At 47.4% G+C, this 15,628-nt stretch overlaps 1 protein-coding gene across 8 annotated transcripts in view; it reads right to left on the bottom strand.

The window, feature by feature from the left end:
* Positions 1-6,363: 6,363 nt before the first annotated feature.
* HERC1 (HECT and RLD domain containing E3 ubiquitin protein ligase family member 1) overlaps positions 6,364-15,628 on the bottom strand; it is a 233,966-nt gene continuing 224,701 nt past the window's right edge. For all 8 annotated transcript variants that reach the window (XM_030930058.1, XM_030930064.1, XM_030930063.1 and 5 more), the window contains 4 exons: positions 14,474-14,726; positions 13,808-13,960; positions 9,990-10,295; positions 6,364-7,012 (listed from right to left, as the gene is read on the bottom strand). In XM_030930058.1, the coding sequence (XP_030785918.1) occupies positions 6,827-7,012; positions 9,990-10,295; positions 13,808-13,960; positions 14,474-14,726 (898 nt within the window). In that variant the 3' untranslated portion in view covers positions 6,364-6,826. The remainder of the gene's footprint in view (positions 7,013-9,989; positions 10,296-13,807; positions 13,961-14,473; positions 14,727-15,628) is intronic.

Below are 15,628 nucleotides of genomic sequence, written 5' to 3'. Positions count from 1 at the left end.
GTTAGTGGAAGAGACGAGGAGCACTATGGGCGCTGCTCACACTCCTGCTCCACCCAGCGCCAGCTGCGATAAAGCCCTTCACCCATCCAAGGCCAGGTGTTTCTTCTGTGTTAAAGAGCAGCTTGATCCCTACTCACAGGTTCCTGAATTTATTGCTTAAATAGGGAAACAGCAAGGAAAAAGACAAATTCTGTTCTCATGAAGCTTACCTTCTAGTGGGGGAAGAGACAACAGGTAACTGGTATACACGAAGGTAGAAAGGGCCGGACGCGGTGGCTCAACGCCTGTAATCCCAGCACTTTGGGAGGCCGAGACGTGTGAATCACGAGGTCAGGAGATTGAGACCATCCTGGCTAACACGGTGAAACCCTGTCTCTACTAAAAAAAAGACAAAAAATTAGCAGGGCGTGGTGGCGGGCGTCTGTAGTCCTAGCTATTAGGGAGGCTGAGGCAGGAGAATGGAGTGAACCCGGGAGGCGGAGCTTGCAGTGAGCCGAGATCGCGCCACTGCACTCCAGCCTGGGCGACAGAGCGAGACTCCATCTCAAAAAAAAAGAAAAAAAAAAGAAGGTAGAAAGTATTTGGAAAAAAGTGTAGGCTGTAACAAGGGCTATTAGGGATTGCTGGCAAGAGATTGGGGGGTGGAGTGAAGCCTCTGAGAAAGGGTTGACCAATGTAAGCCTCACTGAGATGACATTTGAAGGTATGAAGTGAGCCAGGGGGCCAAGACACTCCTAGCAGAGGAACAGGCAGTGCAGAGGCCGCGGACTACAGGCATGGCTCGTGTGTTAGGGGAACAGCAAGGAGATCAGAGTGACTGGGGCAGAGTGAATGAGCAGGGAAGCTGAGTAGCAGATATCAGAGAAGCAATGTAGCCCGCAGCTTAACTTCATGCATTTTAAACCTTTTTCTCCCCATTCTCTTGGGTTTCAAAATGTAACCTTGAGGCAACTCAAAAGCCTTTCTCCTTAGCCTTAAAATCGACTCCACATCCCTCCCCTTTCTCACCGGATATGCTCCCTTTTCATTTATCTAACTGTATGCTACTATTTCATTGTGCGATGTCTTAGAAGTTTCAGGGGCTAGTCTTGAGACAGACCAAGTCTGGAGACCCAGCTGCAAACCTCCAAAAATTACTTCAAAATGGCTAATAACCTGGTCATTGTTAAAATAATGTCAATCCGAAATCCAGGTGGACTGAAACCCAAGCTAGCCACCAGGACAAAACACACAGACATCATACTCAGCCCAGTTCTTGCATGTCTTCCTTATCCAGTCTTCCCTTTAAAAACCCCTAAAAATTGCTTTCCCCACTAAAAATTGAAGCAGTTACTTTAAATAGCAATCTGGCTACTTCCCCCTTTACTAGTTTTGGGTAATAAATTTACTTTTTGTTATCAGACTTCGCTTTCGTTAATTCAAACATCTGCACCTGCTTTGTTTGGTTACGGTAAGGGATGGGGGTAGCAGTGGATGGACAGATTAATGTGAGGATGAAACAAGAGATGAACGTTCCCCCTCAGCCCAATGTACCCCCAGAAGGAACCAGGGCCCCATATACAGATGAGAGTCAGGTGAAGTCCCAGCGGCCCTGGATTTTGTTCCAAGCAGAACATGTGGACAGGCAAGCAGCACCCTGTCCCACCCCAGCCCCTCTGGGGACTGCCAAAGGGCTCCTGGCTGGGGCAGTGCTTACTCCAGAAACAGGGTAGCCACAGTAAGCCCTGGCCCAGCATAATCCCTTCTAATCCCTATGTCAGGAGAGCCAGCTCTGTCACACCACCAGGTGCGGTGGAGTGGCAGGACCCTGCTACTAGCCTGTGAGACCCAGGCTGCTTTTTGGTGATTTCCCTATTTGCCCACCATTGCTTTGCACTCTGGAGAGGCCTTGTTGGGAATTAATTTTTCTCCCATTACTCTGAACACTGTTGAAAGAAAGCTCAGGCTTCCAGGGGGTTCAATGTTTGTCTACAACAGAGCCACTTAAGCCTCAGGCCTTTGTTTTCATCATCTCCAATAAGCCCCAATTCCCGGCATGTTCTATTTGTCCTAAATTGGTGGCTTAGCCTGGAGAACAACAGGATCCTGGTTTCAGGATCTAATGGATCTGGGTTTCCATCCCATGTCCCTCACTTTCTAGCCCTGTGACCAAGGACAGATCGGCCCTCTGCAAACCTCAGTTTTCTGATCTGAGTACTAAAGATGACAAGGGAACTTTGCTTTTGGGGTGTTTGTAAGGATTGTGATTATGTAAAGCAGAGGTCACTGTAGGTTGAGCTAGAATGGGGCAACCTGCATTCCCCGATGACCCCCCTTTCCCATGGAAGCTCTTTCGTAGGGGGGGTTAAGTTCCCAGGTTAACCCTCCAATGCCTAGTAACTCCCCTGCATCCCAAGGCATAGTGATCACAGAACTCAAGCAGTGCTGCTGTGTCCAGTGCTGTTTCTAGGGACCCAAATTGGCCCCCACCTTAGCCAAAGGAGCTTTGGGTTCTGAAGCAAAGGGTCATTTTAGGTGCCCCCAGAGGGTGGGCACTGATGGAGACACATGGCTCTCCACTCTGCCTTCTCACAGACACTGTTCACCACCACCAGGCATGAGCAAAGCACTTAACAGAGCGCGACACTTCACTTAATCTACAAAACCACTTTTGAGCTTCCAGATAGCCACATGCATGGAGGTTCCTGGAGGGAGGGTGGCATGTCCAGGGAGGGCATGGAATCTCTGTGCCCCTTCACCCCTAAATTAAAAAGTAAAAAACAACCCTTTCAAACTCAGGTTAGCATAGAAAAAAGGGCCCCCTGCAGGCTTAATCCACCAACTAATTCATCTCACAAGCATTTACTGGGTATTGGCCATAGGCTGGGCCAGGCCCTACCTGGAGGGACTCAGCCCTAGTTGGGAGACATGCAGCTGAGGTTGAAGGGGTGTTCTTGAGTGATCTCCAAGCTTTGCCATCCATAGCTTTTGACAAGATACGACATCTCTGAGCCTCAGTTTATTTGTAAAATGGGACCATTACCCTCTCTGTGACATTGTTATAAGATTATGTCTAAATGTGCAGTGCCTGGAAGACAGGGATAGAGGGAGGTATCCTCATATCCTTGGGGGGCTAGAAAAGTTGAGTGCCTGGTACAACGCACAAATTCCAGGCACTGGGAAGAAGCAAGCCAGGTCTATCTGTGGGTAAGCCAGGCACCCTTTGTGGCAGTCGGAGCTTTTGAGTTGGGCCTGTGGGCTGACCCCAGCTCCCACAGGTTCCAACCGTAAGGAGGATATTCCCATTGGCAGGCATGGCACAGCAAAGGCAAAGGTCAAGAAGCCCTAGGCATTTCCAGGGAAGGGGTGAGCCAGGGCTGATGGGAGCCTGATTGTATTCCTGAGCCACCCAGAAATGGCTTGGGATTTTCTGTGCCCTCACAGCCTTTCCCTCAACTCCTGGAATGCTCTTTCTAAGGTTTGGCCAAGGCAGCGAATGGTCACATGCAGGATAAGGTGGTGGGAGAGAACAGGAAGAACCTCACCACTGGGGCAGGACACTGCTCCCTGGCTGGAGGCTGACCTGTGACCACTTTGCTGGTCTGCACAGGGGCCCCAGCGCCGGCAGAGAGACCAGAGCCACACACTCTTAGGTCAAGGGTTCCAGATCCTTCCCAGGAGGCAGCAGGCTGCTGGCAGGAGGTGGTGCTCTGAGGCTTGTCTTGCAGGGACACACTGGCCTGTTTCTACACAGGATGAGTGTTTGGAGGGGAAGTGACTGAGCCCCCCTGGCTCTACCACGGCACGCTGACAGGAAGCAAAGGCTCCCAGTTCTAGCCAGGGCACACCTATGATCCAGCTTTCCCTCTCCTGACTTTGGATTCTTGGTTTATAGAGGCAGAGATCATCAGACCCCTTAGAGACTTTCTCTCCAGCTCTAGGATTCAATGCCCAAGATCTGCTTCTGGCTAAAAACCAAACTCACCAGATGTAGGTTTCATCCGGCCAGAAGTCCTGGGCAAAGGCCACAAAGCTAGGAGGCCCAGAACAAAGCCGTACTTTGAAGGATGTCAGAAGAAATCTTAAATTTTATTTTATTTTTTGAGATGGAGTCTTGCTCTGTCACCCAGGCTGGAGTGCAGTGGTGCAATCTTGGCTCACTGCAAGCTCTGCCTCGCAGGTTCACACCATTCTCCCGCCTCAGCCTCCCGAGGAGCTGGAACTACAGGCACCCGCCACCTCGCCCGGCTCATTTTTTGTATTTTTAGTAGAGACGGGGTTTCACTGTGTTAGCCAAGATGGTCTTGATCTCCTGACCTCGTGATCCACCCACCTCGGCCTCCCAAAGTGCTGGGATTACAGGCGTGAGCCACCACGCCCGGCTAGAAATCTTAAATTTTAAAAACTGATGGTCAAAGTTTTCTTGAGACTGCTTAAGGGTCATAAAAACTGCCAAGTATTTGTTAAGTGAATGAGGCCAGCAAACAACTGCCTAAGCCTCTGTAAGAGCTGAAAGTGAACCAAGGGAAGCGCCTGACCAGGCTCACTTCAACTCCTCAGATCAGAGACTTGTGCTTCCCCCTCTTTCAGAATTTTCAAAAAGTCAAGAGAGGCCAGGCGCCGTGGCTCACGCCTATAATCCCAGCACTTTGGGAGGTCGAGGTGGAAGGACTGCTTGAGGCCAGGAGTTCCAGACCAGCCTGGGCAACTAGCAAAAATGAAAAAAGTCAAGACAATGAGGAAATAACAGGTTTCTGGCAAAGGAACAGTGTGCGTTATAAAACCATGGCACTGTGCAGATTCCCCTCACAGGGTCAAACTTGAGCAGCTGTCTGTTAGTCCTGAGCCCAGGACCTGCAACCATGAGTGCTGGTCTTCTGGGGGTGCTCCTGCCCCTCAGTCCAGAGCAAACTGTGGCAGCGGCACAGGGTGAGGCATTATTTTGAATTTAGAGACTGCAGATATATCCTTTGCTCTGCATGTCCTTAGCCCAGCTCAGCAAGAGGGACGTAGGAAGCGGCTCAGAAGACCCTAAGAGGCCTCTCCTGGCTTCGTTCAGGATCTTGGCAGCACAGGTGCCTTTCTTTTCTTAGAGAAATTCTCTCCTGGTCCAGAGGCCCAGGCAGGACCTTCCCACTCCCAACAGGAGGGCTTCAAGCCCAGAGCCCTTCAACGATGCTACTGACTACGCTCTTAGATAGGTATTAGAGGCTCATCTTTACCCAGACCTCCGGGGGTTCCCCCAAAAGCTGTAGTCCCTCCCTGAGACCCAAGTCTAGTTGAAGCCTTTTTTCAATAAAACAAAGATGTCACCATTCTAAATATTTAGATATCCTCACTAGGAAAGATCCATTTACCACATTATCTTAGCTGGCAAAACCTTATTTTTCTATTTCTCTTTGAAAATATACACCTTCTATCTTCCTTGTGGAAAAAAATAACTGCCTGCAGAGGGCTGGCTGGCTGGCTGGCACGTCATTTGAGCACATTGTCGGCAAAGACCTTGTCCACGAAGTACAGTGCAAGCAGCTTGTGGCATGAACTGGCTGTAGGTGAGGAAGACACGTTGTCCACGGGCCTGCCCGTCTTCCTGCACACACTCCAAGAAGCCAGAGCCCTCCCAACTGCTCTCAAGACGGCCCCTTCCCCCAGAAACACATGCTTACACACGCTCACCCTGATGCTGCTGAACACACACACAGCACTGAGGGCCCGCAGGGGTGGCTGAGTTTGAGCACCAAGAATGTAACCCCTTCCCCAGCCCTCTGCACAATTCCATCATGCAAGGATGTGAAAGCCACTCATCAGTTCTCACGCTAATTCACACATTCACCCACTCATTCACTCATTGATACACGCTTAAGTGCCTGTTAGTGGTAGCTGGCCTTTCTGTAACACCTTCCCCTTGGCTGCCCTCCCCACAGAGACACATTGTAAACTGCCCTGTTCTTTAATTCCATCGCGTGCTCATTTTGTCTTTGTAGGTTCTTCACAGGAAGGGCCAGACAACATTACTGTGGTCTTCTTCCTCCTTGTCTGGTAGAGTCGCCCTCCACATTAGCTAGTTGGGGCTGTCCAGAGAAGGATGGGTGGTGCTGAGAGGGGTGGAGCAGCTGAGGGAACAAAGTGAGAGAGACCCAGGGTGACAGAAGAACAATGGAAAATAGGGGCTTCCAACCCAGAGGGGTCTCCTAGAACCACATGGTTCCCTGCTATGTTATTTCCAAGTAAAGCCCACCCTCAGTGTAAAGGAATGTTTCTGAATGGGTCAAAAAGCCGTGAGAGCAAGACCAGCCTGGAAGCTCATCGTGTTCTGGGCTCATGTCTGCCTCAATGGTAGCCCCCAGTCAGAAGCTCCGCAGGAAGCAATACCAACAGCCACGCTCCAATTCCTGAATCTGCTTTATTTCTCTGCATAAGGAACCCTGAACAGGCAATTCAAATTAAAACAAAATAAATATATGAATATTCATGTAAAACTGTCCTTTCTAATGAACAATTATACACAATGTACAATTTCATGTTCACTGGGTGGGTTTACAAAAAGGTACCATTCCCAACTAAAAATGCACCAAAATGGTTTCATGCAAACTTATCAAAAGTGACCAAAAATATGGAGGGAAAAACCTGACTGAGAGCACTTTGTTTTTGCTGTTTTTGTACAATCACAGAAAAATAAAAACATCTAATTTCTTTGTTACATTTAGAATAACTAAATGTGGCCACTGTTTATAATGTTGGTTTATGTTCCTAAAACATCTACGTAGTTACCATAAAAGTATATCAACATCAAATCAGAAGTGAGCATTACTGAGGGACAGAAGGGAGGGTGAGAGCACCCGCGCGGTCAGTAGTCAGTGTCGGAGCCCTCGGCGTTGTCCACGTTTCTTGAGAGCATGTAGTTGTCCATGTCAATCGAGCGGCAGTTGTTGATGGCATAGCGCAGGCGCTCGGCCATGACCAGCTGGCTGGAGTATGGGGGCAGCCTCAGCTGGAAGAAGCAGGTCTGTGAGGTAGGCAGACTGTCGTAAGGCTGTGGAGAGAGACCCAGAGCTGTGACTGGGAACATCAGAGTGCCATAAGGGGGAGTGGAGCTGCCCATGACCTCTCCCTGCCTTCAAGATGGAATTAACATGGCCACATGGTTAAGTCAAGTGGACACAGAGACTGGGCCAGATAGAATGAGCCGAGGCCCCACTGCCCCGTGACCCTCAAGGCTCTGGGTGAAGATGTTCCTTCCTCTCCTCACCTCCTCCAGTGTCTGTGTGTGTAAAGTGAGGAGAAACTCTGACTGGCAGGATTGCTTAAGAGAATACACTACACACAGCGCCTGGCACAGGGTGAGAGTGTAGTAAGAAGGCACCTGTCCTTCGTACCCATCCATCAAGAGGGTACAGACTGGAAGCCAGCTGTAGGAATCCCCCAACAGAGCAGGTAGAATGGAAAGAACAACTGTGAGGTGCAGCCAGCTATGGGAGCCTCTTTGCCCCCTTCTCCTCTCCCTGTCCTCATGTGCATTCTGCCTCCTTTGCTGCGTCCTGGCTGCCTCGCACAGCTCACATAAGGAAGGGGCAGTCAATTAAACCCCAGTCCATCCATTTAACTGATGGTGATGCATCCTTTAAAATTATAATTATAGCTGGCAGCAAAACAGGTGTTCAGGATACATTAGGAGGTTAAAAAAAGGCAGAAAAAATTCCACATACATCATGTAAAAAATTGTACAATTGAGGCAAAGACTACGAAGAATTTCACAAAGGTAAAAATAGCTACTATTGGAGAGACAGGATTATATATGTTCCTTATCCCTCCTTGCAAATACAACTATTTTCTAAACAATTCATAATAAAAGTAATGACATTATACTGTTTTTATAAATTTTTAAAAGGTTTGCTTAAAAAAAAAAAAAAACCTGTCTTTTCTCACTCAACATCCTCTTGAAATCAGCCCTCCTCCGCAGAGCCCACACGTAGGTGAGCCGCATGTCCTGCTATGGGAGGTGGACGGCCCAGTAGCCCAAATGCACCAGAGCTCATCACCAGAGTGATGACAGAACTCAACACAGAAAAACTGAAAGCAGCAAGGAAGGGAGGTGCCACTAGGTGGCTCTGTGACCTAAATGTGAGTACTGTAGAAAAGATCTAAAAGCCACAGAAGAAACGACCACAGTAGTCAGTTACTGAGGCTGACAACCCTGAGGCCTCCTAAAATGGCAGGGGTAGCCCAGGACAGATACAAGGCAAGGCTTGTTTCCAGAGCTGAATAGAAATGAGCCATTTCCTCCTCCCTACTTCTCTCTGAAGCAAGAAAACAGATTTACAACTTACAGTTCTTGGCATGTCATGCAGAAAATTTATGGAAAGGCTTTTTATAACCCTTCCTGCACGTGGCTTCTCCAGCAAGCCTAGCCCAGGAGCAGAGCAGCGGCCTGCTGCCTCAGGAGGCAGCACGGGGAGGAGTAGCTTTGGTTACAGCAACTTCCAAGAGTAGCTACTGGAAAAACACCAGAAAGCCAGACACTTAAACTGGCAGGAAGGGCCTGTGTGTGAAGAGGCCCCACTTCCCTTACTGTTTTCTGAACAAACATCATGGGCCCTGCTCAGAGAATTGCCCAGCTCATATGGGAGAGGGGGCTTGTGAAGAGTGGGGATGGAGACAGAGGGAGGAGAGGCACTCCTAACTGAATGCAGTAAGTTCGGGGTTTGAGGGCTGTACCCAGTGTTCAGGAGGTGGAGAGAAGGAGTCTGGCTAGGTCTGCCTTCAGCAATGGTAGGGGCACTCCTGGAAAGCATCTAGGAGGGGTTCCTGGAGGAGTTGACTGGCATTGGGCTTATAGGATGAGTAAGTGCTTGCCAGAGATAGAAGGAAAGGGGTGCGAAGGAGGACTTACTAAAGCAGAGGGAACAGGTTACATAAAAGCACAGAGTTTTAAAAACAGCCTGGTCTACTGCGGAGAAAGGCAAGCAGCCCATTGTGACCAGAACATGAGAAGTGTCAAGATGTGAATCAGAAAGTGGGGCCGAGGCCAGACTGTGCAAGTGTTTAAGGCAGCCAAGGTCACTGGCATTTATTTCGGAGTCAACATAGGGTGCCTCTGAAAGGTCTAAAAGAAGGAGAATGACACGGTCAGATGGGTGCTTAAGAAAGATGACTCTGGCAGCAGTGTGCTTTTCAGACTCTAAGCCCTCTTATTCCTAAGCCATCTGTCAAAATGGCAGCTGGGCTGGGGCTCTGCAGCTGGGGCCTTTAGATGGCAGAGATGCAGCCCTGCCTGCCCCACAATGCATGCCACACAAGCGGGCACAGACTGTTATCGCTGCTCCCCGCATCTCTGGGTTCCTTCTGGGGCACACACCCACCAGTTAATGGTTAATATCTTCATGAAAACAAACAAGGCCATGGCTCAGCACAGGAACAGGCAGTATGATGATCCCTGTGCCAAATTCAGCTTTAACTCAGGAAGATGCTGGAAGATTTAGGGAAGGTTGCTGGTTGTAGTATGCTCTCTACATCCACTTAGGACTCTTCCCACTGAAGCTAAATGATATTTCTAAACAAATTTTACTGCTTGATTTTCTCATTAATATGGAAATTCCAAGTATTAAGCATGAATCGGCAGGCCTACTTGAAGGTCATAGTTTGGTTTCCCCAACATAAAAGCAACAAGGGGCAGAGGGCCAGGCATGTTGGCTCAGGCCTGTAATCCCAGCACTTTGGGAGGCCGAGGTGGGCAGATCTCCTTGGGTCAGGAGTTCAAGACCAGCCTGGCCAACATGGTGAAACCCTGTCTCTGCCAAAATATACAAAAATATTAGCTAGGCGTGGTGGCGTGCACCTGTAGTCCCAGCTATTGGGGAGGCTGAGGCAGAACTGCTTGAACCTAGGAAGTGGAGGTTGCAGTGAGCTGAAATCACACCACTGTGCTCCAGCCTGGGCTACAGAGTGAGACCCTGTCTCAACAACAACAAAGCAATAAGGCAGACATGACAAAGAAAGAACAGCTTACTTACCCTATCAACCTTCATGATTTGAAATCTCTGAGAAATGTCAGCAGTGTTGGCTGGCAGCCGAGATCTTCCCGACACAAACCTCATGAACAGCACCCGCTCTTCATTGGAGAACTCTTCCAGCGTATGCCAGAACCACTGCACCAGCTGATGCTGCTCATCCACCTCACGGTACCGCACCACTTTCTTCAAGACTTCCACAGAGATCTCGGGCATCCCACACACCATTTGCTCCAGCTGTTTTGCCGTGAGGAGGGAGAGCAGCGGCACAGGAACAATCCAGGACATCCCTTCTCGGACTGCAGCCACCTGTTCCCAGGAGAGGTTGCTCATTCAATGAGTGTGCGTGAACCTGGCATCTGCTATGGGCCCCGTGGGGCTAGGCGCCTCCTGCTGCCTGCTCATCTGCTCCCCAGACCCTCCACTTGTTTCTCAGACCACCAGGCTCTATGAGAGTCAGTCAAAAAGGCCCACCCTCCCTCCCTCTCAACCCTTCTTAGAGCCTGTCCCTGCTGTGGGATTCTTACACTTCTGGTTCCACTTCAAGTCCAATTCAGGAGCCTGCCTTCCCTCTACCACAAAATCCCAGCCCACTGGGGCCCTCCCTGATGTCAGCCCCGCTCACTCATATTCCTTTTTTTTTTTTTTTTTGAGACGGAGTCTGGCTCTGTCGCCCAGGCTGGAGTGCGGTGGCCGGATCTCAGCTCACTGCAAGCTCCGCCTCCCAGGTTCACGCCATTCTCCTGCCTCCGCCTCCCAAGTAGCTGGGACTACAGGCGCCCGCCTCGTCGCCCGGCTAGTTTTTTGTATTCTTTAGTAGAGACGGGGTTTCACCGTATTAGCCAGGATGGTCTCGATCTCCTGACCTTGTGATCCGCCCGTCTCAGCCTCCCAAAGTGCTGGGATTACAGGTTTGAGCCACCGCGCCCGGCCATATTCCTAATCATATGTGGCCATATGCTGTCAAACTATGCATGTGTGGACACTTCATCTCATAAAGGTAAGAAGTTCTTGGGAGACTCATCTAGTTGTCTACTGTTTTTTAAATTTATATTTGTCTTTTGAAAACAGTTATATCCTTTTTGTAAAAATTATTTATGCTCACTGTAAAAAAAAAATCTGAAAAGTACAAAGAAGAAAGTAAAAATGGGAAGTCCTTCTTTAGGAAGGCAATAGAAAAGGCAACAAATTTAGTCAAGAGACTTGGGTTCTAACTCCCAGCTCTACCGATAATTAACTCTCTTAATTTTTTCATCTGAAAAATGCAGACATTGCTGCTCTCAAGTGGCTCTGATGAGAACTATATATGAGTAACCACATGAAATTCTGTGTGACTGGGTAATTCTAGACTGTGCTATTCTCTTAGCATCATAGTGCTGGGCACAGACAAGGTGGGGAGTGCCAAGTGGGGTGCAACCAGGGGCTGCCTTGACAACTTGTTTAGAAAAATGTCTCCTCCAAGATTATACGGTAGTGCATACCCTACACACAGACTCACCATTGTTCAAGGTTTCATAAATACTTCTTTGCTCCTGGCCAACTCAAAACCATCTACCACCATTTAAAAAGTCTGAGAATCTGAATAGGGACAATTCCTTAAGGAAGTGAGTAACTATGTGAGGTGATGGATATGTTAATTTGCTTCACTATAATAACCTTTTTACTATCTATATGCATATCCTATATTATCGTATTGTACACCTTAAATATATATAGTAAAATTTATTATATTAAAAAAAACTGGGCAAAGTGCAATGGCTTGCCCTGTCATCCCAGCTACTTGGGAGGCTAAGGCAGGAGATCCCTTGAGCCCAAGAGTTCAAGGCTGCAGTGAGCTATCACTGTGCCACTGCACTCCAGCCTGGGTGACAGAGCAAGACCCTCTCTTAAAAAATAAATAGAAAACTGGCACTAAAGTTGGCCAGTAAGGATCAGAGACTGGCAGTAAAGGCAGGCTCTACTGTAAAGGTCAATACCCCACCAAAGTCTGCCAAACAAAAACAAAAACGAACAAACAAGCTGTTATGCTTGGTGGAACACAAAACAAAAGCTGTTTGGAAAAAAAATTAGGCTGAGGTATGGGACTGGCTCCTTGGAGATGGCAGGGGGACAACTGAGGACAGCTATGGGACAAACAGTTCTAAGAGATGAAGAAGAAGTGAAAGAGGAAGAAGGGCTTTTTACTGAGAACAGAACAAAGCCAGGGCAGAGCAGAGCACAGCTGTGGAAAGGGAGTGTCCATCCAACCCTCAGAAGGGTCATCAGAAGAGCCTGGACACCATCTTGGAGCCTGGTTTGGGGTCTTGGCTCTGCCGTGGGCACTCAGTGCTTTCTTCTGTGAAACAGTGCTGGCAATCCTAACCTCACAGAGTAACTATGGGAAAAATGGCAGGCAAGAGTGCCTGGCACCATGGCTGGCATGCAGGAGGTTATCAATACATTTCTAGTCAGTTATTTATTCTCTGGGGATTGGAAAATATTCATGAACTGGAGACAAACACTAATCCCTGGCTGTGTAAACAGCATCACTGACAAGACCCAACTTCATTAGGCTAAAGATATCATTTTTCTGACTGGACTTGGCCCAAAGCCAAAGCCTAAGAAGGAGCCGGGAGTGAGGGGCATGGAATATGTATACTTCAAATTACTAAACTTCTATAGCTTCACAGCCTGAGTCCAGCTCTTGAGAAGACCCCAACATATTCTGCAAATAAAGTATTGTTGAAATGCTATTAATGATTGTATTATCAAAAGAACCATTTTTGGACATGATATTTACTTCTGTGGTCACTCATTCACACTCCCATTATTTATTAAATGCTTACCTACCTGTCAGCACAGAACAAGGTAACTCAAATGAAATAGAAAATGCATTCTTCATTCAATTTCTTGCAAGCGAGGAAACAAGACCTAAATTCTGGGGCCTAATTCTTAGACCATAACATAGAAGTATGTGATATATCTTGAGGAACCTCAATGAACTTCAAAGTAAGGAAAAAGATCTCTACAGGTTGGTGACCTGGAGGAAAGCTTGTGTGTGCAGGAGATGCCCTCTTAGCTGAGGTTTAAAGAATAGCAGCAAGAGAGGGAAAGGGAAATGCATGTGAGGTCATATTTGGGGGTTCATTTACGTGGGCCCTGACTAACCCAACTAGAGTGGGGGGAAGCAGTAAGCAGTAAGCAGTAAGCAGCTGAGCTGGGAAGCAGTAACACATGAGGACAAACAGGACTAAGGAGGAGTAAGAAGGCAAGGTCTGAATGCCAGATGAAAACGGTCTCAATCCAACCAAAGACCAATTCAGAACCGATTTAAGGCACTGGATAAGGAGAAGGCCTGAAAAGTCTCTGAATAGGGTTTGAAATATAAATACAAAGGAATCACTGAGTGCGGTGGCTTATGCCTATAATCCCAACACTTTGGGAAGCTGAGGCAGGTGGATCACTTGAGGCCAGGAGTTCGAGACCAGCCTGGCTAACATGGCAAAACCCTGTCTCTACCAAAAAATAAAAAGATTAGCTAGGAGTGATGGCACGTGCCTGTAGTCCCAGCTACTGGGGAAGCTGAGGCCAGAGAATCACTTGAATCCAGGAGGCAGAGGCTGCAGTGAGCTGTGATTACACCACTGCACTCCAGCCTGGGTGACAGAGTGAGATGCTATCTCAAAAATAAATAAGTAAATTAAAATAAATAAATAAATACATACATACATACAGAGGAATTAACACAGTAAATACATATCAGATTTTGGCATAACCAGTCAGCTCTCATTTGGAGATAAACCCAAGCATTCATGTGTACCTCCTGTTAAGTTTCATCTTACCTGTCTGTCCATCTCATGAAGTCGATATTCAATGGCCCTCTCCACATATTCCTTCCTATTGGAAAATGTGAGTGGGATACTATTTCCGCCAGGGATTATAGGAACCATTTTGCCATCAGCACTTTGGCCAACAAAAGAATCAAGAGGAATCATCTAGGAACAGAAGAAAAAAGAATTTTTATTACATGGTAGAAATGACAGCAAAAAGCATTTTACATACAAATATGGCACAGCAATAACAAACTCACAATTTTTAAGGATAAAAACAAGGAAAACAAGACAGGTAGGACTGATCCGGCTACTTGATCAGCAGCAACGTGATCACTCAACCAGCTGTAGTTAAAAATGGGACCAAATCTCTCCGTTTCCAAACCAGGCCTGTTGAACTCTGGTGACCCCAGGCCTCCCTTTCCACCTTGGTTCTTCACTCTAACAGGCAGAAAAAAATTAAGGGCGAAGGAGCAGCTAAGGCCAGGAGCCTGCTCTATCTATCAGAAGCTGTTTAAACTGCTGGGGTTGAGCTGCTAAAGGCAGCAATGGCATAGATATGGCATGGTTCAGCCAGACAGCAAGTGGAAGACTATATCTCAATTTTACACAGAAAAATTCTAGTCTGTGCATATAGGAAGTCAACACCAGTAGAAACATAGACTGGCCAGGATTTACCTCATGGAAACTCTCCTCGGTAATCCCACTGTCTTCAATGTGAAGAATGCTGTTGAGAGTCTGCACGTAGAGCAGATCCACCTCCTCCAGGTCCTCTAGGGTGAGTGGGACACAGCACAGCTGCTTCCACACCAGAGGGGCCAAGTGAAGGTCCAGAGGCTTCTTTGTGCGAATGGCAACCCCCATTAAAATTCCTAAAAACTTAAACTGCATTAAGTGTTCATCGAGGCAGGCAGAAGGGTTAAAAAGGAACCTGCAAAATTAAAGGGAATATTTCAAACAATATTTTCCTCATTTCTGTTAGAAATAAGTTAGCAATGACAGCTACAGTGTTAGTCTATACCTGTACTGTTCAATATGGCATCCATTAGCCACATGAGGCTAAAGTAATTAAATAAAACTAAAAATTCAGTTCTTCAGCTTCCCTAATCACATGTTGAGTTCTCAAAAGCCACATGTGGACCACATGTAGTTACTGTTTCACACAGCACATGGACTGTATTCTGAACTATTTTTAGAAGAACTATGTAAGGATCTTAAAATTAAGCTACCTGCTCCAGAAAGCCCTGTTTTCTAAAATCATTGTTTTTAATTTACAAGTCCATGAAACAGGATCCAAAATTCAAAATTTTGCAAATATAAAGATAATATGTAATTGCAAATACTAACTTTTGTGACTTGCTAGCATAATAAAACTTTTAAACAAATTTTGGTGTAGAAAATTCATTATGGGGAGGCCATGTGGGCCTTCAGAAACATAAATCAGGTTTCATGATCAAGTCTGAGCTTCCTCTCCCCCTCTATATTATCATTGATTTGGTGTCAATAAATACCAAGTCTGGAAGGATGCGCCTGTTTCCCTTTTTTTTTGAGACGGGGTCTTGCTCTGTTGCCCAGGCCGGAGTGCAGTGGCATGACCTCAGCTCCCTGCAGCCTCCACTTCCTGGGTTCAAATCAAGTGATTCTCTTGCCTCAGCCTCCCGAGTAGCTGGGATTACAGGCATGTGCCACCATGCCCAGCTAATTTTTGTATTTTTTATAGAGATGGTGTTTCACCATGTTGGCCAGGCTGGTCTTAAACTCCTGACATCAGGTGATCCACCCGCCTCGGCCTCCCAAAGTGCTCGGATTATAGGCGTTAGCCACTGCGCCTGG

This window comes from Rhinopithecus roxellana, chromosome 5 (assembly GCF_007565055.1).
Source record: "Rhinopithecus roxellana isolate Shanxi Qingling chromosome 5, ASM756505v1, whole genome shotgun sequence".
NCBI lineage: Eukaryota > Metazoa > Chordata > Mammalia > Primates > Cercopithecidae > Rhinopithecus > Rhinopithecus roxellana.
This window is presented reverse-complemented; position numbering and strand designations above follow the sequence as displayed.